This window comes from Epithele typhae, assembly GCF_022376455.1.
Source record: "Epithele typhae strain CBS 203.58 chromosome Unknown BXZ73scaffold_46, whole genome shotgun sequence".
Classification (NCBI taxonomy): Eukaryota; Fungi; Basidiomycota; class Agaricomycetes; order Polyporales; family Epitheliaceae; genus Epithele; species Epithele typhae.
In genome coordinates, this window is record NW_025954237.1 from 207,447 (window position 1) to 231,452 (window position 24,006).

General features: G+C 58.4%; 9 protein-coding genes across 9 annotated transcripts; 6 read left to right on the forward strand and 3 right to left on the reverse strand.

Moving 5' to 3' along the window:
• Nucleotides 1-173: 173 nt before the first annotated feature.
• Nucleotides 174-3,323, forward strand: BXZ73DRAFT_79582 (uncharacterized protein; the record flags this gene model as incomplete). Its single annotated transcript, XM_048023126.1, has 12 exons — nt 174-629; nt 674-775; nt 806-882; nt 968-1,002; nt 1,074-1,299; nt 1,404-1,547; nt 1,784-1,903; nt 2,080-2,190; nt 2,243-2,348; nt 2,403-2,426; nt 2,465-2,481; nt 2,528-3,323. 12 exons carry the CDS (start codon nt 174-176, stop codon nt 3,321-3,323), a joined length of 2,214 nt encoding a protein of 737 aa, XP_047875231.1.
• Nucleotides 3,324-4,718: 1,395 nt separating this feature from the next.
• BXZ73DRAFT_79583 (uncharacterized protein) lies at nt 4,719-6,590 on the forward strand (the record flags this gene model as incomplete). Its single annotated transcript, XM_048023127.1, has 7 exons — nt 4,719-4,824; nt 4,886-5,153; nt 5,313-5,445; nt 5,500-5,646; nt 5,726-6,204; nt 6,265-6,310; nt 6,408-6,590. The coding sequence occupies 7 exons, from the start codon at nt 4,719-4,721 to the stop codon at nt 6,588-6,590; spliced, it is 1,362 nt and encodes a 453-aa protein (XP_047875232.1).
• A 616-nt stretch (nt 6,591-7,206) lies between these two features.
• Nucleotides 7,207-7,509, reverse strand: BXZ73DRAFT_11369 (uncharacterized protein; the record flags this gene model as incomplete). Its single annotated transcript, XM_048017444.1, has 1 exon — nt 7,207-7,509. A coding segment is annotated over one exon (303 nt), but the record flags the coding sequence as incomplete, so codon positions are not given.
• Nucleotides 7,510-8,866: 1,357 nt separating this feature from the next.
• On the reverse strand, nt 8,867-9,709 carry BXZ73DRAFT_103972 (uncharacterized protein; the record flags this gene model as incomplete). The annotated part of the gene is made up of 1 exon (XM_048015764.1): nt 8,867-9,709. One exon carries the CDS (start codon nt 9,707-9,709, stop codon nt 8,867-8,869), a length of 843 nt encoding a protein of 280 aa, XP_047875234.1.
• Nucleotides 9,710-11,151: 1,442 nt separating this feature from the next.
• BXZ73DRAFT_79586 (uncharacterized protein) lies at nt 11,152-11,727 on the forward strand (the record flags this gene model as incomplete). Its single annotated transcript, XM_048023128.1, has 3 exons — nt 11,152-11,298; nt 11,369-11,497; nt 11,635-11,727. 3 exons carry the CDS (start codon nt 11,152-11,154, stop codon nt 11,725-11,727), a joined length of 369 nt encoding a protein of 122 aa, XP_047875235.1.
• A 1,816-nt stretch (nt 11,728-13,543) lies between these two features.
• Nucleotides 13,544-14,342, forward strand: BXZ73DRAFT_103973 (uncharacterized protein; the record flags this gene model as incomplete). The annotated part of the gene is made up of 8 exons (XM_048015765.1): nt 13,544-13,628; nt 13,680-13,730; nt 13,784-13,819; nt 13,871-13,903; nt 13,963-13,989; nt 14,053-14,064; nt 14,120-14,192; nt 14,258-14,342. The coding sequence occupies 8 exons, from the start codon at nt 13,544-13,546 to the stop codon at nt 14,340-14,342; spliced, it is 402 nt and encodes a 133-aa protein (XP_047875236.1).
• A 3,061-nt stretch (nt 14,343-17,403) lies between these two features.
• On the forward strand, nt 17,404-18,870 carry BXZ73DRAFT_91481 (RTA1-domain-containing protein; the record flags this gene model as incomplete). Its single annotated transcript, XM_048025990.1, has 10 exons — nt 17,404-17,407; nt 17,481-17,579; nt 17,642-17,786; nt 17,837-17,949; nt 18,016-18,038; nt 18,102-18,179; nt 18,242-18,281; nt 18,341-18,539; nt 18,600-18,670; nt 18,725-18,870. 10 exons carry the CDS (start codon nt 17,404-17,406, stop codon nt 18,868-18,870), a joined length of 918 nt encoding a protein of 305 aa, XP_047875237.1.
• Nucleotides 18,871-19,830: 960 nt separating this feature from the next.
• BXZ73DRAFT_51093 (uncharacterized protein) lies at nt 19,831-21,041 on the forward strand (the record flags this gene model as incomplete). Its single annotated transcript, XM_048020556.1, has 5 exons — nt 19,831-19,933; nt 19,988-20,268; nt 20,324-20,417; nt 20,465-20,793; nt 20,853-21,041. 5 exons carry the CDS (start codon nt 19,831-19,833, stop codon nt 21,039-21,041), a joined length of 996 nt encoding a protein of 331 aa, XP_047875238.1.
• Nucleotides 21,042-22,413: 1,372 nt separating this feature from the next.
• On the reverse strand, nt 22,414-23,603 carry BXZ73DRAFT_79589 (uncharacterized protein; the record flags this gene model as incomplete). The annotated part of the gene is made up of 2 exons (XM_048023129.1): nt 22,414-23,022; nt 23,088-23,603. The coding sequence occupies 2 exons, from the start codon at nt 23,601-23,603 to the stop codon at nt 22,414-22,416; spliced, it is 1,125 nt and encodes a 374-aa protein (XP_047875239.1).
• Nucleotides 23,604-24,006: the final 403 nt, after the last annotated feature.

Genomic DNA, 24,006 nt, shown 5'->3' on the forward strand with positions numbered 1-24,006 from the left:
TGAGTGTTGGTACGTATACTGGGCAGCGACGGAATACTGACACGGCCATTTGCTTCTGTATAATATCCCAAAGAGATCCGCCAAAACCTGCACCATCGCCGGTGATGTGCTGCGCTCGGGGCAGTGTGGAACTGTGCTAGTGGTGGCGGCGTCAGCCGAGAGTACTGGGGCAGATGACAAAGGGAGCACTGACGCGTCCTCCACGCAGATTTGGTGGCAGGGGGCGCGTTCCCCATGGCCGTTTGAAGGGGTTGAGTTTTGCTAGTAATGACGTCAGGGACGACGCTGGGGGAGGTGGAGAGAGAGAACTGACGCGGAATCCATACGGACTTGGTGGGCTGCGAGCCCGTTCTCAACGATTGGTGCAAGGCTTGTTGCATGTTTTCGACCATGCTAGTGATGACATCAGTCGACGAACGCTGGGGGGGATGACGAGCGTGGAGGAACTTAGTACCGACGTTATAACAAGAGCCTGCATCCTATTCTGGTGGGCCTCGAGCACACGGGCGATGCTGGTGCAAATGGCGTCAGCGGACGGATACTGGGGCAGAGAGGAGCACCGACTTAGCGTCCGCGCGCTCTTGACGGGCATCGAGCACAGACTTGATCACTGTACGCACAGGCTCTGCGTCCGTGCTCCTGATGATGCTCTCCAATGAATGTTTTCTGAGAGCGCGGGGAGTCTGGGCGCGCTGCTATTGGCGATTGCAAGTGGGTCGAAGACGCCCCGTCTGACGAGAAATCGCTGGGGCGAGCTGCCGTGGAGTTGGGCATTGTAAGACCCTGCGCAAGACCCTGACGATAGATCCACTTACCGAACGAGAATGAGGCGGATGAGGGCTCAGGGAACATTGAAGCCCTGTGGACGAGGGCGTATTTGAGGTAGGAGTCGGTGGTAGGAGGAGTGCGAGCGCGAGTCGCCGACGCCCGTCTCGGAGACGTCGGAGGACTACGCGACGGGGGCCAGGTTTCGCGTCCTTCTGTTCGGCTTTCTTGGGCATGGTGAGTTTAACGGATGGGTCCGGCGGGCAGCCTTCACTTGAAGTACTCTCTTTTTTTCATGTGATTGCAAGCCGGCGCGGAGGGTACGGGTTTTGGACGAGGGAGGGGGCAGTATCATTCGCCATTTCCCGATGTTCGATTTCGTACGTCCCACTCCCGGGATCGGAAGCCAACAGGGCGCGCCGGTGCCCGTGCGACACCCTCCGTTTCGATGTTGACCATTCCGGTGGCGGAAGAAGGCTCCTGTCGTTCGCTCAAGTTCGCGGACTTCAAGGCGCTGCGCCCGTCGCCCACATTGTGAGGGCTTCCGTGCCAATGCGGATGGGAGAGTCCAGACCGTTCGCAGCTTGTCGGTGTGGTACTACCGGTGCAGAATAACTCACCTGGCTCCACTACCTGAGGCTGCCACCCCTCGCCCGTGCGCAGATTGGGGTCTTTGACGAAGGCGCGTGCCGCGTCCGTGAAAAGCTGCTCCGGCGTGATGTCGGCGGAAATTCTAAGGCGGGCGGGGCCAGGGGGAATTGGAGGTATACAGAGAGCAGGAGGTAAGTACTGAAGGATTGTGCGACCGAGGCTACGTATGCGGATAACGAGCTCACAAATGATGAGGAACACGCGGCTGGTGTGGGTGGGGTCTGGGGAAACGGACCCGCTCAAAACACGCAATATATGCGCGTTCCGTCGTCGCGTCCGTCCGACACCTCTGTCAGGGTTGCCCGAGCGCTCACGAGACAAGGCTGCCGTTCGCGACACGGCCCCAAACTTGTGCCTCTCGCACTAGAGAACTTAAAACTCACATGTTGAGGCTAGTCATGTCTAAAACGGGGCTTGACCAGACGACACAAGAGATGCGAAGCGTGCGGTCTGCTCAGAAAAACGAGAGGGACAGAAAGAAGACGAGGTGGGACCGGTCGGCGCCGGACACGTCGTGCCGCGCTGGTCGAGCGGAGTTTAAATCCCAGCCACCGATATACTGTACCATTTCACTCAATTCGAATTGTCACGGTCACACGGCCTCCTGGGGTACGAAATTTGGGCGCTTGTCACGTGTCCCCGGCCGGTCTGTCGAATTTGCAGGTGGAGGTCACACCAGGCGCCGGCGAGGAACCAGTTGATGAACAGCCGCTTCGAGGCCGAAAATGGCTCACTGAGAACAGAAATCGCCTCTAAGTCTCTGCTAAAGCCCATGTATGTAAGAATCCGCTTTCTATGCCCTTCAAATCCGAAATTTACCCACCAGTTTGTCGAAATTTCGACCATGTCACGGCCCACAGGGCGGTCCGTCGAATGTCGAATCCGTATTTTGGATGTCACACGTCACAAGGGCCGTCGAATTGAGTGAAATGGTACAGTATATCTGACCGTTGCAATGCCATCAAAGCGCTATGTTATTCCGCTAGCGCTCCCCCATGGTGCAGCACACGGTTTGTTTCGCTTGTAAAACCGTAAATGTGAAGCTTAGTTTCCACACTCCGAGCCGTAAGTCACCTTCACCATCTCATCTGCACTGCGCCGAATCGCTCAGGCGCGCTTTCTATCATGTCCAGACGCTGAGTGAGCCTGGCCGCCCGCCTGGTCGTGGGTTGCCTGCGCAATGCGCGAGAAACTTTACCGTGCTAAAGCAGGACAATATCCCGCATGTGCGGGACGCGTTGAAGGAACCCTCCAGTTTCGAAGACAACACAAGATCAAACTACTCAGATACAATTACACTTGTCATATCGCAGAGCCACACGAGCGTGCAATCTCAAGGGGCACCCGCAGCGCGCTCCAAGAGAGCCGCCCTCACGAGCAGCCGCCCCACGAAGCTCATCCCCTCTCCCTTCAACGCATCCATCAACAGATCCATCGCCTCCCGCCGCGACCCCCGCCCGAACTCCCGCATCTTCGTTTCGTCCTTCAGACCCACGCGTCGGAGCAGCGCGCCTTCCTCCGCCCCCAGCGCGAACTCGGCGCACAGCCGGTCCACGGCGTCTGGCGCGGCGCGCGGCGGGGGGATGGCAGGCGAGGCAGACCGCGAACTTGCATGCGCGCGCGAGGGCCCGGCGGCGGAAGCGGTGGCGCGCGATGGAGCAGCCATCCGGCGGGCTGGCGAGCGCTGGCGGCGAGAAGTGTGCTGGCTGCGGTGCGGTTCGACGCATCTCAAGTGGCGCCGGACGTTTTTCACGACGCGACGTTGGGTATTGACGGGGATGTGCTGGGATGTCGCGAGCGTTGCGATAGTAGTCGGAGAGAGTGGCTGGGATCAAAACGCGTTTCAATGCACGGAGCTCCGTTACTTGACGTACCTTATCGCACGTGTGGCACAAGACACTCCATAGGGGACTGTCGTCGTCACCGGCGGGGGAGTAGCAGAGAGAGAAATCGATCGTCGTGAGCTTCGTGAGGGCCTTTCGCAGATGGCTGGGGACCTACGCGGCCGCAGAAAACGCGCTGAGACAGAGGAATGATTCGTACAAGAGTTCTCGTACCTCAGGTTGCCAATATTGGTTCGCATGCACAATCCATTGGAGAGCACTCCGGCTCCTAACGTACTCGACTACGGACTTGGTTGGAGGCTTAATTAGCGTGCCTTCAAATTGCAACTAGAGCGATAGTGAGTGAAAAACTCAAGCCGCCTAGCATATAAACATAGATACCACATACGTTCGGATGACTAGCTAAATCTGACTCGGACGACTGATCGCTCTCGACATAGTCCTCATCTTCATCGATAATAGTCCGTCTGGAACGCATGAAGTGAAGGGAAGGGAAGGACGTGAGAGCGTGCAGTAGTGAGATGGGGTGGATGGGTGGGGGGCGCAGAGGCTGGACAGGGTAGAACCGTCCTCATGAAGTCCTCTGGCGACTCTTCTATTTCTATGCTAGGCATCACAAAGAGAAGAATCTGGACGCCTCGAATTCCCAGGATGGCCAGGATTGGGTAAAAGTAGAGACTTACTTGTCTTACCCGGTGAACCAGGCCGTACACGCTGCGCGCCCACGTTCCTGCCTGCCCCAGCCCTCCAGGCCTCAACAACACTGAAGGAGAGTGCCGGGACTTCCCGGGCCATTCCCAAGGACACTTCGCCGCTCATAGCGTGGATTCCTTCGACGCCGTGAGCAGCGGCGAGCAGAACTATTTCGCCGAGACCACGGAGCGCCTGCGCTGTCCTGGTGCAAAATCGGCAATGCTTCATCAAAGCCGTATTCGTGCGTGACGCTCAGTACGGAGAAACGAATGGCTTCAAACACTCACACCTTGCGCACATAGATACTAGAGGACGTGGTGGATATCCAGGGCCGATATCCTGTTGATTACTTACTTTATGTTATCTCATATGATACAGCTCAAGGACGGACGTCCGATATGGTCATACCTATTTTAGTTGGTACTGTACAGTTTCTCGGCACTCTCCGCGAAGTCCCGGCATGGCGCTCGCTGAGTCAGCCGCTCGTTCATACCTCAGTCATTCAACCGCCGCTGAACGGAGGAGTCCGAGGAGATGGAACGACGACGGGGCTGTGCGGAATGTGAGGGGGCCTTTCGGGTGTGCGGATAAGACAGTGAAGTCGTTGACTCACCGCTTGGAATACTTGCGGAAGCTGATGAGTGGGATTCCTGCTTGTTTTGGAGTACGGAGATCCTTATATTAGTGTCTGTAAAAACGGCTATAGTGGAGTAGATCATTAGTGCGAAAGATATAGCGCATGGAATTAGAGCGAATATTTGGTACATGGCCGGCAAGAGCAAGGGACGCACGGCCGCTGGACCGGACTGGTCAATACGGTTGGGCTATTACCGTCACAAACGCTTCGTCGTTTCTCAGAGCTTTATTTTTCGTGCGCTCCAACTGCAGCAGTGTTCCGTGGACATTCTGAAGAGCCTCGCGTACTAAATTAGTTGCCAATCTCCGAGATCCCCGCGACTTTCAAGCGCTCGTCGTGCCACATTCGGTTCACCCTGGGGCCAGTTCACGCGCGCACTGGAGAGATAGGGCTCTTCTGAATCCGCGCTTTACCACGATCTGGGAGCCTTGGAAACGTTATGTGATGCAGAAATGTGAGGGTGGCGACGGCGTGCTTCACCGCACCGTCTCGGCCGCTCTGCACGCCGTTTCTCGTGTCTTCACAATGCGTGGCACAACAAAGAAACTCAGGCGCACATCTAGGTGAGATCACAGGGTCGTCAGAGCCACCCATCAATCATATTATAGACGGAGTGCCGCGTCCTCCTCCTCCCATTTCCTCTCTGCTTAGGCCTCCTTCCCGCATTGTACCTCCGCGCTCTGCCTCGCTGTATCCCTTTTATTACACATGTCCCCTGGCAGGCGAGACTACAGTGACGGGGAATACATCCCAAGCTCACAGTCCCCTGATCCTGCCGGGATTGCAAGGGGAGAAAGGATAAAGCCTCAACTCCATGACTGGGTTCCGCACAACTCGGACGACATTCCCTCAGTAGTATGTCACTCCATTGTCAGCATTTACACCCCCCATCGACCGACACTGTCGCAGATACCGCCGGCCTTGCGAAAAGCCCTCGACACTCTCAACAGTGCGGAGAAGGCCGCTCAAGGGAACATCGTGTATCACGCTCAACTTGCGGAAGACGACGAACCAAGCGAATTGCGATGGGCCCTCAAATGTTCCATCTGCGACAAAGTGAGCGCACGAGTCCGCTGTCTGCGCACCCCTTTCTTGCGCCGGCACCTGACCACACACCTTCTTCCGAACGTCCAAGTACTTCATCGCCCAATATCACGGCAGCCCCGACATCAGACACTTCAAAGCCCACGTCGCCGGGAGGCGGCATGCGAGGATCGAGCGGGAGCGAGCCAAACCGAGCCGAGCCAACAACGCCTTTGTCGCGATCACCCCACCCGCCTCTTCCCGGCGGCCGGGTCGCCCTCGCGGGCGGTCGTCATCCCCTGCGCCGCGCGCGGGGTCATCGCGCGCACGCCTCGCGTCCGCGTCGCCGCCACCGCGCGGACGCCGTGCGGCGGGCGACGCCGTCGCGCGCTTCTGCGACAAGTTCGGGCTCAACGCCGACGACGCCTCGCTGCTCCGTGCCGTCGGCCTGGACGAGGCCAAGATACGGGTGTTCGGGGACGTGTCGTCGGAGACGCTGGATGCGCTTTTGAACGGGTTGAAGGAGGAGGGCATGAGTGTCGCTGGGCGGGCGTTGGTGAAGTACGGCCTGCAAACGGGGAACGCGCGCGAGTGAGTATTCTCGACGGCTTGTGCGGACGGTAGTGCCTCTTTGTTCCTTTCATCTCTGAGATCGTTCTTGCATCCGTCGTATAATTTTAACCCTACAAAAATCCCTGTAAACGGTGGATAACCTCCGCGTCCCCGCGCACCTGCCGCGCTACAATGTGGAGCGCTGCCATCTCGCGCTCACGCTCGAACTCCGGCCTGCCCAGGTGCCTTCTCGGCCCGCGCCGCCCGCGCGTCCGGGTGCTTTGGGGCTGCTTCAAGCCCCCGCAATGACTGATGCTGTAAAGCGGGCGGGACAGAAGGGGGTGAAGCGTATTGTTGGCGCTCTGAATGAAGAGGGAATGGAGACCGCTGGGATAATATTGGTTAGCATTGGCCTGGATCAGTGAAAACGGGTACGTCATCTTAAGTGGTGGCGGGTTGTGCCGGGGTCGATTGGAGGTGCGATTTATGTGGCTGTAGGCAGTACATGCTATCCGTGCAATGTCGTCGTGTTGCAACCTCGTCCCAGCGCGAGCCCGCTGACGCGGCGGAAGACGTCGTGCTCGTTTCTGAGAAACAAAGCAGACGACAGCAGGCGCGAAGCGCAGAAAATGTACTGAAGATCACTTTGTTCATTTTGGACAAAGGCCTTCTCTTCGTGCAGCGCCGTCAAGCGAGAGGAAGTGGATGGGGAGAGGGAAAGCAAGCGATGTATGGTTTCCATATATCGCGCCGGGGCATGAAGGCCGCGTCGAAGTTTCCAGGCCTTTTTTTCCCGTATTGACCTCCAGCGCGGCGCAGACTGTGTAGCCTTTCCCGTGAACATAACAATTTTCGCGCCTGTTTCCGCGCTTCCTGTGGAAAGTCGGACAATGCCATTCGCTATGCGGTCTAAGTCTACTAAGGGACGAATTATTGATACAGAAGCCTGATCGGGAACATATTGATACACTCATCGTACCGCCTTCTGTCCTCCTCCGACTCGCCTCCCTACCGCCTCCTCGCGCCCATCTTCAACATTCCTTTGTTCCCCTCGATCCAGGGCGCCTTCAGGTCACCGACGCACCCGCTGCCCTTCGTCACGTACAAGTGCCGTCGCAGCGAGTCGCGCCGGCTGAAGCCCATCAAGCACCCGCCCACCATCTTCCGCCCGTCGAACCAGTACGCGTCCCCCTCGCCCGGACGCAGCCCGAACTCGCCGGCGCGCTCGAGCGGGACGCCCGCGCAGACCCACTGCGGGGGAATGACCTCGCCGAGGTGGGACTTGACGTGCCGGAACCAGAGCGCGGCGCAGTCGTCCGTCCGCACCCACGGGCAGTACGGGCAGTTCCGCGTGTCGTCTGTCGGCAGCGCGAGCGGGGTGTCCGCGGGGACTTGCGTGTTCCTCCGCTTGTACGTCTTCACGGTCGCCTGCGGCAGTGGCTTTGTGGAGGCGACGGAGTCTGGGGCAAGAGTGGGATTGGGGGAAGGGACAGGATCTGACGAGGGAGTGGCGTCTGACGCGACGAGGGACTCGGAGTACGTAGCGTAGTCGGCCCGGCAGAGAGCCTCGCTTGGGTGCAAGTACGTAGGTAGGCGTCTTTCGGCCTCCTCGTCACGATGTGTAGGTGCGGTAATCTCGACTAGGAGCGCTTGGGATTCGCGTATCCACCGAGCGGTTGCGGTTTCAGTGGCGCAGGGTGTGGTGGTCTGGGACTGGCGCTGTGACATGATGCGGATGCGGGAGAAGATGCGAAGGGGAGTGGTGTTACTCATATTTTCGAGGGAAGATATATGATTGAATGGTCATTGTGTCTGGTGGCAAGCGGGAACATCATCAGAAACTCGCATTGTCCCCTTTGCTCTACCAACTCCTAGACGAGTAAGGCGGATGGTGACGGTCGAGTCTTTGTTCCACACAATAAGCGTCGCATGCAGGCCCCCCCTCGTTGAGTTTCCCCTAGGCTCGGAGGAAGCGTGTACTCATCGAGACCCAACCCACTCGTGTACCCCTCGCCTGCACTCTCTGTCCTCACACCTGTCGCGCATATATAGGAGTAGGATACGAACCAGTGATATGAGCCATAGATTGAAAGGGCGCCTTGACCAGAACACGTTTCCTCGGCTTCCATAAGTCCAAGTTTCCGCTGACCGAAGAGAGAAATCCCCCGTGGATACCGCAACGAAAAAGCCTTCCGCCGCGAAGGCCGTGAATATCTTCTGCAAAGGCCGGAAGTCATTCCCTGACGAGGCGTGCCCCAACGACTCTCGAGCGCGTGGGTCCAGTAGACATTTCCGAAGCCGAAAAGCACAGAGTAAAGCGGATGGTTTGGGTGATTGGAGATGGAGGAGCGGAGGAAAATGCATATGAAATCGGACCGTGCCAGTCATGGTGACCGGCCCGGAGTGGGCGCCGGATAACCGTGATGGCGGCCAGGCCAGTCCAAACTATGACGTCGTATACATCGCCCGACAGCCACGACATGATCAGTTACAACGTCGAATATTCGTGGACAGGGCTCATTATGCCCTCGAGCGACGTTGAGCAGCCTCTTGTGCGCCACCCTCGCCGGAAGGTCAGACATTATTCTCACTATGGATCTGTATACTACAGCCTGCTCTCGCCCTCCTTGACGTGAAGCAACCAGAAATCCGTGCAGTCCCACCACACAGCGCACCGTTCCTCCCGCGGCCCGCAACGCCCTCAAGCTTGCTTCCCCGCCCGGCGCCGGACGATCCCGTCCATGACCAGCAACCGCGCCGTCCAATCCAGCCCGACGTCCTCGAGCCGCCGCGCGAGCATCTCCCGCGACTGCGCGCACACGTGCCCGAGCGCGGCGATCCGGTCGTCGTCCGTGATCCCCAGCGCGCGCAGCTTCTCCGCGACGGCGACAGTGAGCCCGATCTCTTTGCAGAAGCGCAGGACGGCGTCGGCGTTGGCGCTGGCTTCCGCGCCTGTCCGTTCTTGGGACACGACGTTCGGAGGGGAGGCGGAAGAACGAGAGGGGCCATGCGCGTCGGGTGGTCTGGAGGAAGCGTGCACGGCAGGAGGGGAGGAGGGCGTGGGAGGGACAGACGCAGAAGTGCGCGCTGCGAGTGCAGCGCTCGTCCGAGGAGGGGTCGATGATGCGCTGGAGCCGGGCGCACTGCTTGCATTGGAGGTTTGTTTGACAGCTTCCGAAACGCCTGGAAGCGCGGGCGCGGGCGTCGGGGAGGGAAGCGATACTGGCGCGGGGACTACTGGAACCTTTATGGTCAAGAGACCGCGAGATGGGCTGTTGGTGCTGGGAGGGGCCTGTTGTGGTGTATTCAGCGGAGCGGATACAGGCGCCGTGGAGGCCTGCACAGCAGCAAGGCTGAGAGGCTTCGACTCCAACGGTTCCGACTTCACCGCAGGACGCGAAGTCCGGGGCACAGGCGGAGCGATGGCCGAAACCATGATCGGAGACGAAGGTTCCGGCTTGATAGAAGGCTTGGCTGAGGACGCGGGCGACGATGGCGACTTCGTGCCAGCAGCGGACGCGGGGATCGTAATGGCCGGACGCATATGTGCGTCAGGTTGTTTGGACTGCCCGCCTACTATCTGGGAAGCTGATTGAATGGCGACGGCCAAAACAGGGGCTTGCGACGTAGGGAGCTCGTGCGGAGGAACTGATGATGCAGAAGAAGACGGTGTCGGAACCATCGCCGCCGGAGCACTCCGCAAAGGAGCTTTCGGCGCGACGTTCTGCTCGACAGACGTCCCTGCGACGTGCGGCCGTGTAGGCGGTTGCGAGATGGCAGTCGGTGTCGGTGCAGTCGTCTCATGGATGTTTTCAGCGGGAGGCGGGGATGAGGCTGGCGATGGCAGAGAAACGTGTTGTACCGCCGTTCCTCCAGTGGCTGTGTGGGATCGAAGCACTCTGGTCGGGGCAGGGGCTCGATTGGCGACGAGCGACGAAGACGAAGGTGTGGGCCGGTTTTGTTGGGCTCGTGCCGACGCCTCCCCTCGGTGTGCGGTCGGCGTGGTCTTCGCATTCCGGGCGACTTCAAGAGCCTGGAGGTGGCGGCGCCCGTGCAAGTGCGACAACACCACGTTTATCGAGCCTGCAGATGTTATTGGCTGAGAGCGACGGTGCAGTATGAGCGCGCCGTCGCGTTCAAGCATGCTCTTGAAAACGCACCATGGAAACGCCTTCACACACGCGGCAGTTCATGGTCCACCGCTTGCCGGATCCAATTCCGATCTTGACGCAGCTGAGGCGCATTTCATCTTTCGATCGAGGGTAAGCTTCCCGCAGCCTTTTTAAAAAGTCTTCGGGGTACTGCGAAAATATCGGAATGTCAGTGCTGTCGTGGAAGAGTTATGGAAGGGGGCATAGACTCACTGGGTCATCGTAGACTGTGGCCTCCGACGAAGACGCATAACTGTGATGATCGAACAAAGGCCTCACATCAGCTCGTCATCTTACGGACGTGATTGAAAAACGCACCGCTCGTCGGTAGAGAGACGACTTTCGAGATCTCTTCTATCTCGTGAGTCGAATGACGGAGACCTTCGGCGATCTACGTGTAGTAAATGAGCTCGGCTGATGGAGGCAACAGGGTTTACGCACACTGAGGAGATCGTGCGCGATAATACGAGTCGGGTCCGTGTCCCCGACGGGGGGATCGCGAGCGTGATGGAGAGACCCCGCTGAAACCGCGATGGGTCTCGAGACGTTTGCCGTGATACTCTTTGTCGTCGTCTTCGTCTCTCCCCCGTTTGTGACCCCGATAATATGCTGACACGTTGTCACGAGTTGGAGTGGAGGAGGCCCCGACAGTGTCGACATTCATTGACCTTGGGGCCCTAGGGACGGGGGCAGCGGCTGCTGGTCGGGCCGGCGCTGGAGGAACCGGCGCAGGGGGAGTGGGAGCCCGGACCGGGGTCATGTGCTGGGGAGGTTGGTAGAAAGGCGCGATCTGGGGGTAGAGCATATGCTGATTCTGTTGTTGTATATGCTGGTTATGTTGTTGCATGTGCTGATTCTGTTGTCGCATATGCTGATTCTGAGCATTCATGTGTTGCTGTGCGGCCTGAAACATTTGCTCGACGGCGTCGAACTGCGCCTGCCACGGATTGAACATCTGGTAGATGCGATCTGGGGGTCTGTGGTGAGTTTTCGGCTAAGCCTTGGTAGTGGGTACGAAAAGTTGCACCTTCAGTTGCACTTGACGATTCCAGGTGGCCAACTTGTGGTGGAGAGCAAGAAGAAGCGGGAGCGGCGCTATCGATTGCGAGGCCGGTAAATGCCGGGGACCCTGGCCGCGCGTCGCACAGCAATGCATGGCTGCCAGCCGCGCATCCAGCCACGTGCGCCCAAGCGCCTAGATCCGCGCGTCATCCGACGTGACGTCACTCACTGAGAGCCCGACCTCGGTGCAGTATCGTAGGGCGGAGTCGTTTCCGCATCGTCGGGCTAGTATGGGCTGAGTTTAGATACTATGCAGATGCGCGGGGCTGACTCCTGCGTTGCGAAAGTATGTAAAGCTTGCGTCGCGGCCCGGTTCTTGAGAAAGCGACGGGACGGACAGTGGAACTAAGGATAATCGAACGAGATTATCTTGAGCCTTCTTGGTCTATCCGAGTGGTAACACGTTGTCATGTGCGAGAACACATGCAGACGGGATCCTCCCTTGGGAGGCACCTGCTGAGAGTAAACGTATTATGAGCGCTCTCTTCTACCGAGAAGAGCTTGAACATACCGTGATGACACCTTTCAGGGTGAAGTAGTCGCGGTCGAAATCCCATCGGATAACGCTTGACCTGCGTCTGCTTGGATATATGCGTGCTTCATCAGAAGCTTGCGGGTAGTGTACTTTCACAATAAACTGAGGAACTGCTGCAGATATTGGAGGTGTAAGTCAAAAAGCCACATTATGGGAAATGTCTTCGGCACACCTCGGACACAGCGGAGAGAGAGAGAGCAAGAGAGAGGGAGAAAGAATTCGATGACTTCACCAGGGAAATGGGCGCTCGACGAACCGGCCACCGGCCCGTCAAGGCTGGTTGCCACGTAAGCATTATAAGCGCCCAGAAGCGCCCGAGGCCCCGACTCAACGCATCCAACGTTAGTTTTCACTCCCATCATGATACAAATCTGCTTTTCATGTTAACATCCTGCTGCTTTGGACACCAACAAGCGCCACCTGTATCACCGACAAAGCATCTGGTGTCGGATTTCGCGAGTCACGCAAGATGTACGACTTTGAAGTGGCTGTTGGGCAGGATGTGATACATGTCGTAGTATAGGTACGTGAAGACCTCCTCATCACTGGCATCCCCGGTGAGTGTGACGGTGAGACCCGCAGGATGTACGGATGCCGATCAGAGCGGGGTCCATGAACCCATAGCGGAAGCATGGTTGACTCCAGTATTCGGAATCGTTGATCTTCGTTCGTGAGTCTGTTCCAAACGGGACGCGGCGTTGAGCAAACAGTATTTTTTTAAAAGCGATATATTGTCATCTGCAAGCGTGCGTTATCATTCGACCATGACCGCAGCGCCACAGGGTAGCAACCAGGAAGCTCGTCCGTTGGAATGATTGACTCGTGCTCTCCCTCTGCTTTCGAACTGTCTCGCCCGACGTTCACTCATATTGCATCCATTGCACGTATCCACAGCTTATCAGGATTGACAAAGCTCCGTGATTATTTACCGACGTCCTGCAAGTGACAGCCTCGCCGCTCGGGCGATCGCTTGTGATGCACCCCAGAACCTCAACTGATCAATAGCGCCCTTCGATGGCACAGTAAGTACTCTCTCAGGACAATCTTCCCCTCGGGGGCTTCGGCGGCCACGCCTGTGATCTTTTCCGAACGTTGCCTTCTCCGCCCCAGTGCCGCGACGACGGTCGTCAAGCGCTCCGTTTCGCCGCTCTGGTCCATCGTGCTCAACCTTGCAAGATCCATCCTCTGCTTCTTCCAGCGCGCGCTCCGTTTTTCAGACCAATAGCCGTTGGACCTCGTTCCAAGGCATCTCCCCCCGCCCGGACGATCAGACGCGGGGGGAAGTCGGCAACTGGGGCGTCGCCTCTTGTCCACGAGGCGCCACCCATCTGCACAGCGGGCTCATGGGCGCTTCTCGCAGGCGACACGCGCCCGTTGGCAAGTCTGTCGCAACCTCACACATGCGCATATAAGCCCGCGCACAACCAATCCGGAGCCCGCCCTCCCTTCGTCTCCGCCCCTCCCCGTCTTTGTCTCGTCGCTTTCGTCGCTTTCATCTCCAGCCTGGGGCTGCTTTCGTACTGCTTCGACTATCCTCATCCCGTGGCACCGTTTCAAACACCGTCCGCCCGTCTGGATAGCGACCCACTTTCGGTACACTTTCAGGCAAAAATATACTTGACAAGACACGATGCGCGCCGGGTACTTCGCTGCTCTTCTTCTCTCGGCTGTCGCTGTTCGGGCCGTGCCTGCGCCCGTACAACAAGAACGCGATCGTAAGTGGCTTGCCGTGTTCCACCGGCGAGTACGCTCAACCCGTGTCACAGTGGGCTCGAGCCTCGAGCAGGCGGCGAGTGGGTTGTTTGGCGGCATTGACAGTGCGTACTTCGTTCGTCGTTCGTCGACATGCTGTATTAATTGCAACCTGCAGTCGGATCTGCGCTCGGCGCCGCTGCGTCTCCTATTCGTACGTCCCCACAGCTCCGATGATGCATATCCTCACGCGTGGTGAATTCAGTTGGTTCTATCCTTGGCGATGCTACTGCAGTCGGTGAGCAATGTTTCCGCGTTCTGCATCATCATCGTGTATGTGCTGAACCTATAAATCAGTGGGGAGCATGACTGGGTCTAACCCAGGTTAGTGATGTCGCCCTACTTTCTTGCTGTGCCGTCTCATAGCGTTTCTGACCGTGCGCGCAGCCCTCGCCGGACGTAAGTAAACCCTGCGCTTTTTTTCTGCGGCTGCTGATCGTCCGTCTCTTCCTAGTCACGAGCGTCCTCGGTGCCGCGACGAGCATCGTCGGCTCAGACTCTGGCGCCAAGGGCGCCACAGGCAAATCGTGCGTCCTCTACCCTCTCCATAATCTCTTTTGTGCTCATCCACACCGCGTGCCTGGGCATTCAGCAACGACGCGTCACCAGCACGCATGGTCAGCATGGGCGCGGCCGTGTTCGGGAGCATGCTCCTCGGCGCGTACGCCGTGCTCTAGTCTTGCCATCCTATGACGGAATTGCCTTTTTCCTTCCTCGAAGTGCTGTGACATTGTACATTGCGCAGAAAATACCACCCTGTACACGTACCGCTCGGACTGTGTTACCCCTCGACCCCCACGCGTCCGTCGTGATATATGAGAGGGACATCATTCCCGGTCGTTGGTAGGTCCTTCTGGTGGGTAGTGAGGGAAAGAGTTGTTTCCATGCGCATATATGCAGTGAGCAGGGATAGGGTCGACTTGGCAACACGTTTCAGGAGCCGGGCATGAGAGATAAGTACAGGCGTGATATCCGTGGGAACAGATATGTATGCGTGTGGACCATGTCGTCATCCTGCTGCCTTCCCCCGCGACGGGTCGACGCTTGTCCTTCAACCTGCTTTACCGAAACTTGCCCCCTCTTCAGCTCGCCGCACATCTCATTTTCAGAGCGTCACTCTGGGAGTAATCTGGTCAACGCTCAACCCCTTGACATCTTATCCATCAGGCTCCGGGGTCCCGCCCGTTCTCATGCCTGTCAGTGGACAAATCCCAAGTACGTACTGCAATGCGTTCGGCACGGGTACTATGAGGCCGTTGAACCTTTTCCCAAGAAGCCTCGAGCAAGCTGAGCTCGCTGTACACCAGATATATTGTGCCAACTGAATGCACTTTAAGCCGGCTTTGCTAGGCACGGTTCCGTGCCTGAAAGGGGTCGGACGTACTTGAAGCATGCTACCACCAGCACGGAACAGAGCTGATACTAGGTCGATCTTCACGGTGTTCGTCGGCCAGTATGTTACTGCGGCATCGCGTTCCTGTCCAGTAATCACGCAGCACTCTCATGTAACAAACGCGGCCTCGGATGCTCCTCCGGCGGGATGCGGGCGCCAGTGCTAGTGTGCGCTGAATCAGTCACAGAGACATAAGATGAAACCTGGTGAGTTCCTGCCGCGTTTTTCTCCTTCCCAGTCCCCACACTCACGCTGTTTCATGTCTGCGCTAGCCACCTCCCAGCTGGAGCATTTCTTTTTGGCAGGGGAATTTATCGCCGGCTTTGGTTATGGTGAGCACCCTGTTACCCTGGTTTAATTCCCTTGTGAAGTTTGACTGAGCACTGGTGTGGGCAGGGGTGCAAATCGTGCTATGGGCACTGTGCGTGCTGTACCTGTGGCAAAAGCGGAGACGGAGCCGGACGTCACAGTACTTAATTGCCATGCTCACGGTTCTCCTTGCTGCTCAGACGGCGCGGGCTGTAGCGCAAGCGATCATGGCCGAGAGCGCATACGTGGACCATCGCGACAATCAAGGCGGTCCATGGGAGTACTTTATCCATTCTCAAGACCTTCCTGTGGCGGTTTTGAGTAACACGTCGCTGCTCTTCGCGTCATCTTTGGGAAATCTCTTCATCGTGAGTGACCTCGTTATTCCTTCATCTCGATCCTTACACCTCGAGCCAGCTCTGGAGGTGCTGGGTCATTTGGTCCATCTTCAATCGCAAGAACGCACTCCTCGTTCTCGTATTCCCCTGCATCCTCTTCGTCGCAGCAGTCGGTACGCTCCCACCTCACCCTCTCCACTCCTCCCATTCCTCACCCCCCGACAACAGTCATGGGTATCCTGTGGACAATCGAGAACACCCGCCCGGGCCAGTCCCCCTACAGCGCCCAAACGCTCGCGTACGGCACCGCCTTCAACGCGCTCTCGCTCGGGACCACGCTCTCCCTCTCCGCGCTCATCGCCGCGCGCCTGCTCGCGTACCGCCGCGCGCACGCGGCGCTCCTCCCGGACGCGCACGCGCGCCAGTATCTCTCGCTCGCGACGTTGGTCGTCGAGAGTGCGGGGCTGTACGCCGGGTTCGCGCTCGCGTTTTTGGTCTCGTACGCGCTCGGGAGCCCGACGAGCCAAATCTGGCTCGGCTTTGCGTCGATCGCGCAGGTGAGCACGCGCGTTTGGATACTCGTGGTGGGGGGTGCGCTCACACGAGCTCCTTTGCTCTCAACAGTCCTTGGCTGCCTCGCTCATCATCTTCCGCTTCGCGGAGGGGCGGGCGTGGTCGAGCGAGACGACGGTGCGAACTGGCTCGGAAACGATCGTGTTCGCGCCTAGAGAGGGGAGGACGCAGAATACCACCGCTGTGCCTGGACTCGGAGGATCTGCACACGATGGTTCACAGACTGAGGTGGACGACTTAATTTACAATCATGCAAGTTTGTCGAAGGGAGGGGTTTGACTGTATAGATGTCCTGGGCTTTGGTGCCTCGAAGCGCACGTGCACCGCAGCCCGAAAAAGCCGGGTGTCTGTGCGTGGGAGAACTATCTCAAACTCACCAGGCGCCTCGCCTCTGAGAATTGTGCGCAGCACACATTGCTCCCTGAGATCGCAGTGGCAGCCCCCAGTAGCTCCAGCGGAGATCTCGGTCCACGCCGACGCTTCCAGTTGACAATGACCGCAGGATGTTCAACAGCAAGCAGGGTGCCGTGAAAGACGAGGCTGCGAAGCAATACGAGACTGTCTACAACTTCACTGCAAAAACGTACGTGCCTGTCCTTTTCTGCGGTGTAAAATCCATAAACATCTTCGTTTCTATGCTCGCTTTAGCTCTTATACAAAGAGCAGCACAACCAACGTTGTGGCTGTATCCTGTCGGGCGATCGCAACGCCTCTGCACCGCCATACAACGCTGCGCCCCTCATCACCACGCAAACATGCGGTTACGCGAGCGCAGTGAGCACAGGCGACTACGCCTTGACAGCCTGCAATTCTATAACTGCGGGAGCCTCTACGCACAAGCATGATTTCAATTCCATCTATAAACAAAACACTATTCCCGGGCGGGCCGCCCCTGCGAAACTTGACTGTGATCGACGCCGCCAAGCCGGATGCAATGTCACTTTTTCCTGCGCACCCGCAGCTGCGCTTCTCCCTTACCTTCATAGCAGGCTCGCTGTTGTATATAAGTTTTTGAGCATGCTCAGATCCAGGTCAGTCACGGTTCCGCTTCTCTTCTTCCCACTTCGTCTCCTTCAATCTTCGCCGTCTACTGAGGCTCATCCTTTGTTTGTTGAAACCGCAGCAATGAGTCAGGAAGGTATATATGATGTGCTTCATTTCCAAAATCGGAAGACTAACGAACTCAACAGAACTCCCCATAGAGTATGACAAGGACGGTCACTTGATCTCCCCGTTTTACGGCTACTGGCCGACCCAGTATGTCTGCTACATCTTCCTTGGAGTTTTCGTCATCAGCACCTGTACGTTCCATTTCCCGAACTGTGACCCAAATATGTGACGTCGTATGCTGATATCGTTCTAGTGCTTCATCTCGGGCAAGCCATCAAGTACCGAGCCTGGTGGCTTCTCCCAACGGCTGTCCTCGCCGGCTTCGGAGAGTCTGTTGGCTGGGCCGGACGTTTGTGGTCCAGTTACGCCCCTCTCAACGAGAACGGTTACCTGATTCAGTGGGCTTATTTTTGCATCACCTATTACTTCGCCACTAACATGAGTCCAGAATTGTGTGTACTATCGTTGCCGCGACGCCGCTGGTTGGAGCACTTTTTATCACGTTCGGGCGTATCGTTATCTGTCTTGGCGACCACTACGGCCGACTCAGCTCTCGCCTTTGTATGTCTTCTCTTCCCTGTCACGCTAGAGTTTTCAACCCGCTCATCTACTCTCATGTCCGCACAGACTCCCGAGTGTTCTTGTCCATCGTTAGTGCAGGTCTCACATCTCTGATTGCTGCCTTTACTGACAACCAGGACGTGTCATGGCAGGATTTCATCTGCTTGGTTGTCCAGTCAGCCGGCGGAGGTATGGCAGCCACTGCGAAGGACCATGCCGGCGGTATCCTTGTGAGCTCGCTCGCCTTCGCCCCCTCGCATTCGACCCGATTCGTCTCACACCGCTCTCGCAGGGGTCTAACATCATGCTCGCGGGCATCATCGTTCAGCTCGGTGCGTCTACTTCCTTCCGCCTCTCTGCTGAGCATTTCCCTGACTCTCCGCGCGCCCAGTTTCCCTCACGGTCTTCGTCGCCCTTGGAGCCGAGTACATGTGGCGCTACCACAACGGGATCCCGCTGCGTCCTGCGTCCATGCAAGTCCTGCGCGAGAGCCCGTCGGAGTCGTCCCTCCTCGGGGGCAAGCAGCTGCCGCACCCCCTCAAGATGCTCCTCGTCGGCCTCTGCATCGAGACCGTGGTGCTCTACATCCGGTGCGTACAGTTTGGCTTCTGGTCACGGACATCGGCTAATCCCTCGTCTGACGGATGCAGGGCGATCTACCGCACGGTCGAGCTCGCGGACGGCTTCAACGGCAAGATCATCCAGACGCAGATCTACTTCGGTAAGCTCCCGCTCCTCCCATGTCCGCGGCTTTTCTGAATCAACGGGGTGCTAGACCTCTTCGACGGCTTGATGGTCGCGATTGCCATGATCGCGCTCAGCGTGTTCCACCCGGGCTTGCTGCTCAAGAGGGCGTCTGAGCTCCGCGAGAGGGAGTTCCCAATGGCGGCCAAGCAGGCGTATGCTGATAACTTTGCGTGAGAGGTCGTTTCCCTGGTCGACGCTGAGAGCAACTCCGTGGTTTGGAACAGGACTTTCATATGGACTCACTTTATTTACTTTGTAACGTTTGCCGTTCCTTTTTATCACTAAAGCATTCCTGCTGGTCGGGTCTTTGCGCTACTCGAGGTCGACCTCAATCTCTGTCACCGTTCAATATTTTCGGATAACTACGGGTCGTTGAAGTGAGTAGTAGGGAAATCTAATCGTGGGAACATCCGCCACAATCAATGAGCCGGGCTCATCGCCTCGTTCAAATTAAACGCTCTTCCTTCCCTTCCCCCGACATCCCGGCCGGTTCTCGCACTAGGCATCAGCTCATGACGCCGGTCTTCTGCACTTCTGCACTTCTTCATTCACCAGCACCGAGCACGGGTACCCAGTTGAGTAGCAGCGTCTCCACGCTCCCGAGCCTCAACAGGCACATTCCCTGCGCTGTCACTGATGACGAAAAATACGATCTCTCTCGTGGGTCGGTTCTGTTTACCAGATTACCAGCGCCCACTATGCCCTGCCAGTTCGTTCACTGCGTCGCGACGTACTCGACTGTCTTGCGCCCCGACAAAGTCTTCGGCGTCTCGCCGACACCGTTCTCCCCACCCGCTGATGTCCTGGTGCACATCCAACGTCAATCCCGTGGCTCCGCAGCACTTCCATCACAAGCTTCGTGCTCCCCTTGGGCATCTTTCTCTCCGACCTCGCGGAGCACACCAGACAGCTAAATGACAGAGAAACTCCGGCCGAAGCACGAACCGTGCGGTTCACGCCTCTTGGCCAGGGCGGGCGGGCGGCGCCCCTTGCCCGGCAGGCCCCCCCTGCCGTCGAAGGATGTGTTTATGCATTGAAGCCTGTCTATAAAGCGAGTAGGGGGACGCCGTACTCAAATTAGCATCCCACTCGTACTTTGGCTTAGCACCGCGCCCTACCGCCTGTCCAACTGACATGTCCAGCCCGGTGCCGTACTACGGACCCGACGAGGATGAAGCGACCATCAATCTCGAACGTTTCTTCTTGGCAGGCGACTTCGTCACTGGGTTTGGCTATGGTACGCACATCGTGACTGTCAGACACACGAACTGTGCTCACACACGCGCTCTAGGCGTGCAGTTCGTCCTCTGGGCGATCTCTGTGCGATACCTGTGGAACAAACGCCCCCGGGGAAGAAATGCCATGCTTTTGCTCAGCTACATCACCCTCCTGCTCGTTGTCGAAACGATCTTCGCCATCGTCCAGGCGCGGACCGTCGAGCTTATGTACATCGACAATCGCAACTACCCCGGCGGCCCGTGGCAGTACTTTTTGGCCACCCAAAACCTCCCCGTCAACGTGATGTTCTTCGCCACGCTCGTCACGATCACGCTCTTGTGTGACATCCTTGTGGTCCGTAATGTCTCTTTCTTCCGACGGACCAGTACGTTGCTCACCCGCGGTGCAGTTCTGGAGGTGCTGGGTCATCTGGTCCGCCTTCGGGCGCACCGCAGCATTCGCGGCAACGTTCGTCCCTCTCCTCACCCTCATCGCCTCCTTCGGTACGTTGCCCGCACCCTCCACCAGCACCCGCTCATCCCCCCGGCAGTCATGGGCACGCTCTGGACCCTCCAGTCCTCCCACCCCGGCCTCTCCCTCTACAGCGCCGAGCCGCTCGCCTTCGGCACCGCCTACTACACGCTCTCGCTCGGGACGAACGTGCTCCTGACCGCGCTCATCACCACCCGTCTCCTCCTCTTCCGCCGCGAACACGCCGCCGCGCTCTCCTCGGAGCACGGCTCGCAGTACCTCTCCCTCGCGACGCTCGTGGTCGAGAGCGCGGCGCTCTACTCCGCCTTCGCCGTCGCCTTCCTCGTCTCCTACGCGCTCAACGCGCCGATCAACCAGATCTGGCTCGGGTTCGCCCAGGCCGCCCAGGTGCGTCTCTTCCCCCACCGCGTGGACGGTGCGCGCTGACGCGACGGGGACGGACGCAGCAAGTCGCGACGTACCTCATCATCTTCCGCGTCGCGGACGGGACGGCGTGGACGACGCAGACGATGCGGTCCGCGACGGTCACGACGATCGACTTCCGCGACGGCCGGGGCCGGGGCCGGGGCGCGGCGCTGACGACGACGACGCGGTACTCCGAGATGGACGCGGGCCGACGCACGCCTCGTCCGTGACCGAGGCCGCCGGTTTCGGGAGTGCGACGGCGAGCGCGGAGGCGAAGGTGCCGTCGGAGAAGGCGTGATGGGTGCGCCGGACGGGTTCGTGTGTGTAACGTGCTGTTGGGTCGATAGTTTTGTGTCTGGGATGTTTCGCCCCTCATGGTATACCGTGGTGCAACTGAGCACAATGTCTTCTCGAAGAGACGTCCAAAGTGGCCTCGCCCCTATCTACTTGAACACCGTCCGCCGGTTCGGTTTCAGCGTTCAACCCCCGGCTCGAGACCCTCGTCGACACTCTTCCTCTTCCACTCTCCCCTGACTTCGCGCCCAACGTACGCCTGCGCGCATACTTCCATTTGACGCACAACCGCCCGGCGAGCCCGATCATTTGGCGTTCCTCAGATGATCGAGCCTAGCTGCCGTCCAGTCGCGCCCCGGCGTACATACCAAAGCTCGTGATCGGAGTCGAGTCTTAACCTTGACCGATCGAGGAACATTTCTCGGGCAGAGTCGACCCTCTGCAGCCAAGTTTTTGTCGATGACCTGCAGTACCTAGGAGGCGGCTCCTCGGCTCTTGGGTTGACGGAGTGGGACGAAGGCGAAGTAGGATTTGCATGCGCTTGATTATTTCGGGACGTAAATCTAGGATAATACAGGGAAAAATACAGCTACAGATGGGGACACGGTGGGACGTGCGGACCGGGGAGTGATACAAACTTAAGGGATAATGATACCGAGGAGTCGCGACCAAGGAATACACGAGGGAGATATACATCGCACCGGACAACCAGAGAACGGGGTAAAACCAGTGTGAGAGGGTAACGGAGTGGAGATCTATCGATACAGAGCACGAGTGGGAGAGCGCAAAGGCGGGGGTGGGGTGAGGTAAGGGAAGCACGCATGCACGTGCGCGGCGGGCTACGCGTCGCTCTAATGCGCCTCGACGGGGGCGCGTGCGCGAACATCTGCGCCGACGTCGACGGCTCCCGAACGCACCCGCCTCGGGGTCCATCGCGAACGGGGACGGACCCATGTTGAAGTTGAACGGCCACTGCATTCCTCGACACGAGCTCGGGCCCGAGGCGATCGGGCCGCATTCAGAAGCTCGTTGAAGTGGAACGCATCCTCGATGGACGCGAACACGTGGGGTCGTTCCCATCACCGGCGGCGTGACGTACGGCGACGGCGACGCGGCCTGCATGGCGTGGAGGAAGTGCGACTGCGTCGCGTCGTCGTAGAAGCCGCTTGGGACGGGCAGCGCGAGTGTTCGTGCGAGAACGAGTGGGAGGCCTCGAGCGGGTTGAGCTCGATGTGCGGGACCAAGGACGTGTGGATCGACGGCTGAAGGTGGGACGCCAGGGACATACCGACTGAGTATTCGAGTGGACTAGGGGGAGGAGAGCACGTCAGTCTCGTGGGACGTTGAAGAGCGAAGAGCGCAAAAGACTTGCGTTTGAGTCATGCCGCGCTGCACGAACGCGTCAATAGGATCGTTCGGGATGGTGATACAATTATGCATGTTGGCCTGCATGTAGGCCCGATGCTGTTGGTCCAGCGGGTGTTCGCCGTAGAATATGTGCGTCTGGGGCGTGTTGACGACAGGACGGACCCCGTGAGACGTAGCGGACGTAACAGCACGACGTCGCGCGACGCGATTGCGCACGAGCTGCGACGGCTCGAGCGGTAGCGGTGGAGGCGTGTGGATAACGTGCGCCGAGGACGGCCTAGACTGCGAGTAGCGCGCAGGCGACGACGGCTGACTCGACATCAGGGAGTCGACCTCGCCTCCAGGGGGACTGGATCCTTCTGAAGACATCCCGTCGCTACTTCTCGACTCGGAGCCGCTGGCGGAGCCTGGAGGGTGGGCGATGCCGGGGTGCCTGCGGATGTCGAGAGCACGCTTCACCTTCAAGTTCGGGCCGTACGGTTTTCGTTCCGGGTACTTGCACGTATGCCCGCGCGCACTGCAGCGCTCGCAGGGCGACCCGCCAGTGCACTAAGGAGGAGAAAGACGGCTTGCCGTCAGGGCGAGTTGCGGGAAAGAGAAGAGACGAAGCGCACCTTGGCTTTCCTCTGCCTGCACTTCTCGCACGCTACCACAGTCCGCGTACGCCCTCCCGCCGCCTCCGTTTTCCAATTCCCCGTGTGTATCGTGCTCGCATAAGTCCAATTCTTCTGCGGGGATCCTCTTGAAGTCGCGGTGGTGGCCTGCTGCCTCTGCTGCTCCTGCTGCTGCCAGGCGTGCGAACTCGCGATGAGGGAATCCAAGCACTCGACGGTCATTTTTGGCTGCTGGGAAATGGTGGAAGCGGAGGGGAGAATGTGAGGATTTTCGTGGTTGACGTGGGTGTATGCTTGCTGCGAGGCGAAGAGTGTATCGGCAGTGGGGAGGAAACGACGCGCAGGGGAGTGTTGCTGTTGCCCTGCGATGACGCCGAGAGGATACGGTGGCGACGGTGGCATGGAAGCGACCCCGGGAGTCCATGCGTCTAGCTCGGTGTTTGTTCCCGAGGAGTACTCCGAAGAAGACTGAGGCGTAGATGTCTCGAAGTGATGGTCGAAGAAGGTAATAGTCATGATGAGTGAGGGGGACTGGGGCAATTAGATGCAAGAAGCGGCTGTCTTTATGCGTTTGGACTGCATCGGAAAGCCGAAAGACGAGGGGGCGGAGGCGGTGCATCCGTTGGTGTGGGCAGCTCCTGAGTCCTGAGCGGCCTTGAGAGTCGAGAGCAAGAGTCAAGCACTGGCGTCAGCAACTAGATCGCGCGCACGTGTACGAGCGCTTGGAAGTGCTTCCGCCACATGGCGTTCTCTCTCCATCGTCAAGTTAACTAGCAGTACAGTCTCCGATCGATGGTTTTTTGAGGGGATGTTTTCACATAACACGGTGTAAGCCCCGATCCCCAAAATCATCCGCTGGTCCGACGCTCCTTGAACTGAGCGACCTTTGACGAAGTTAAGATGAAGAAGTCCTCTTGGC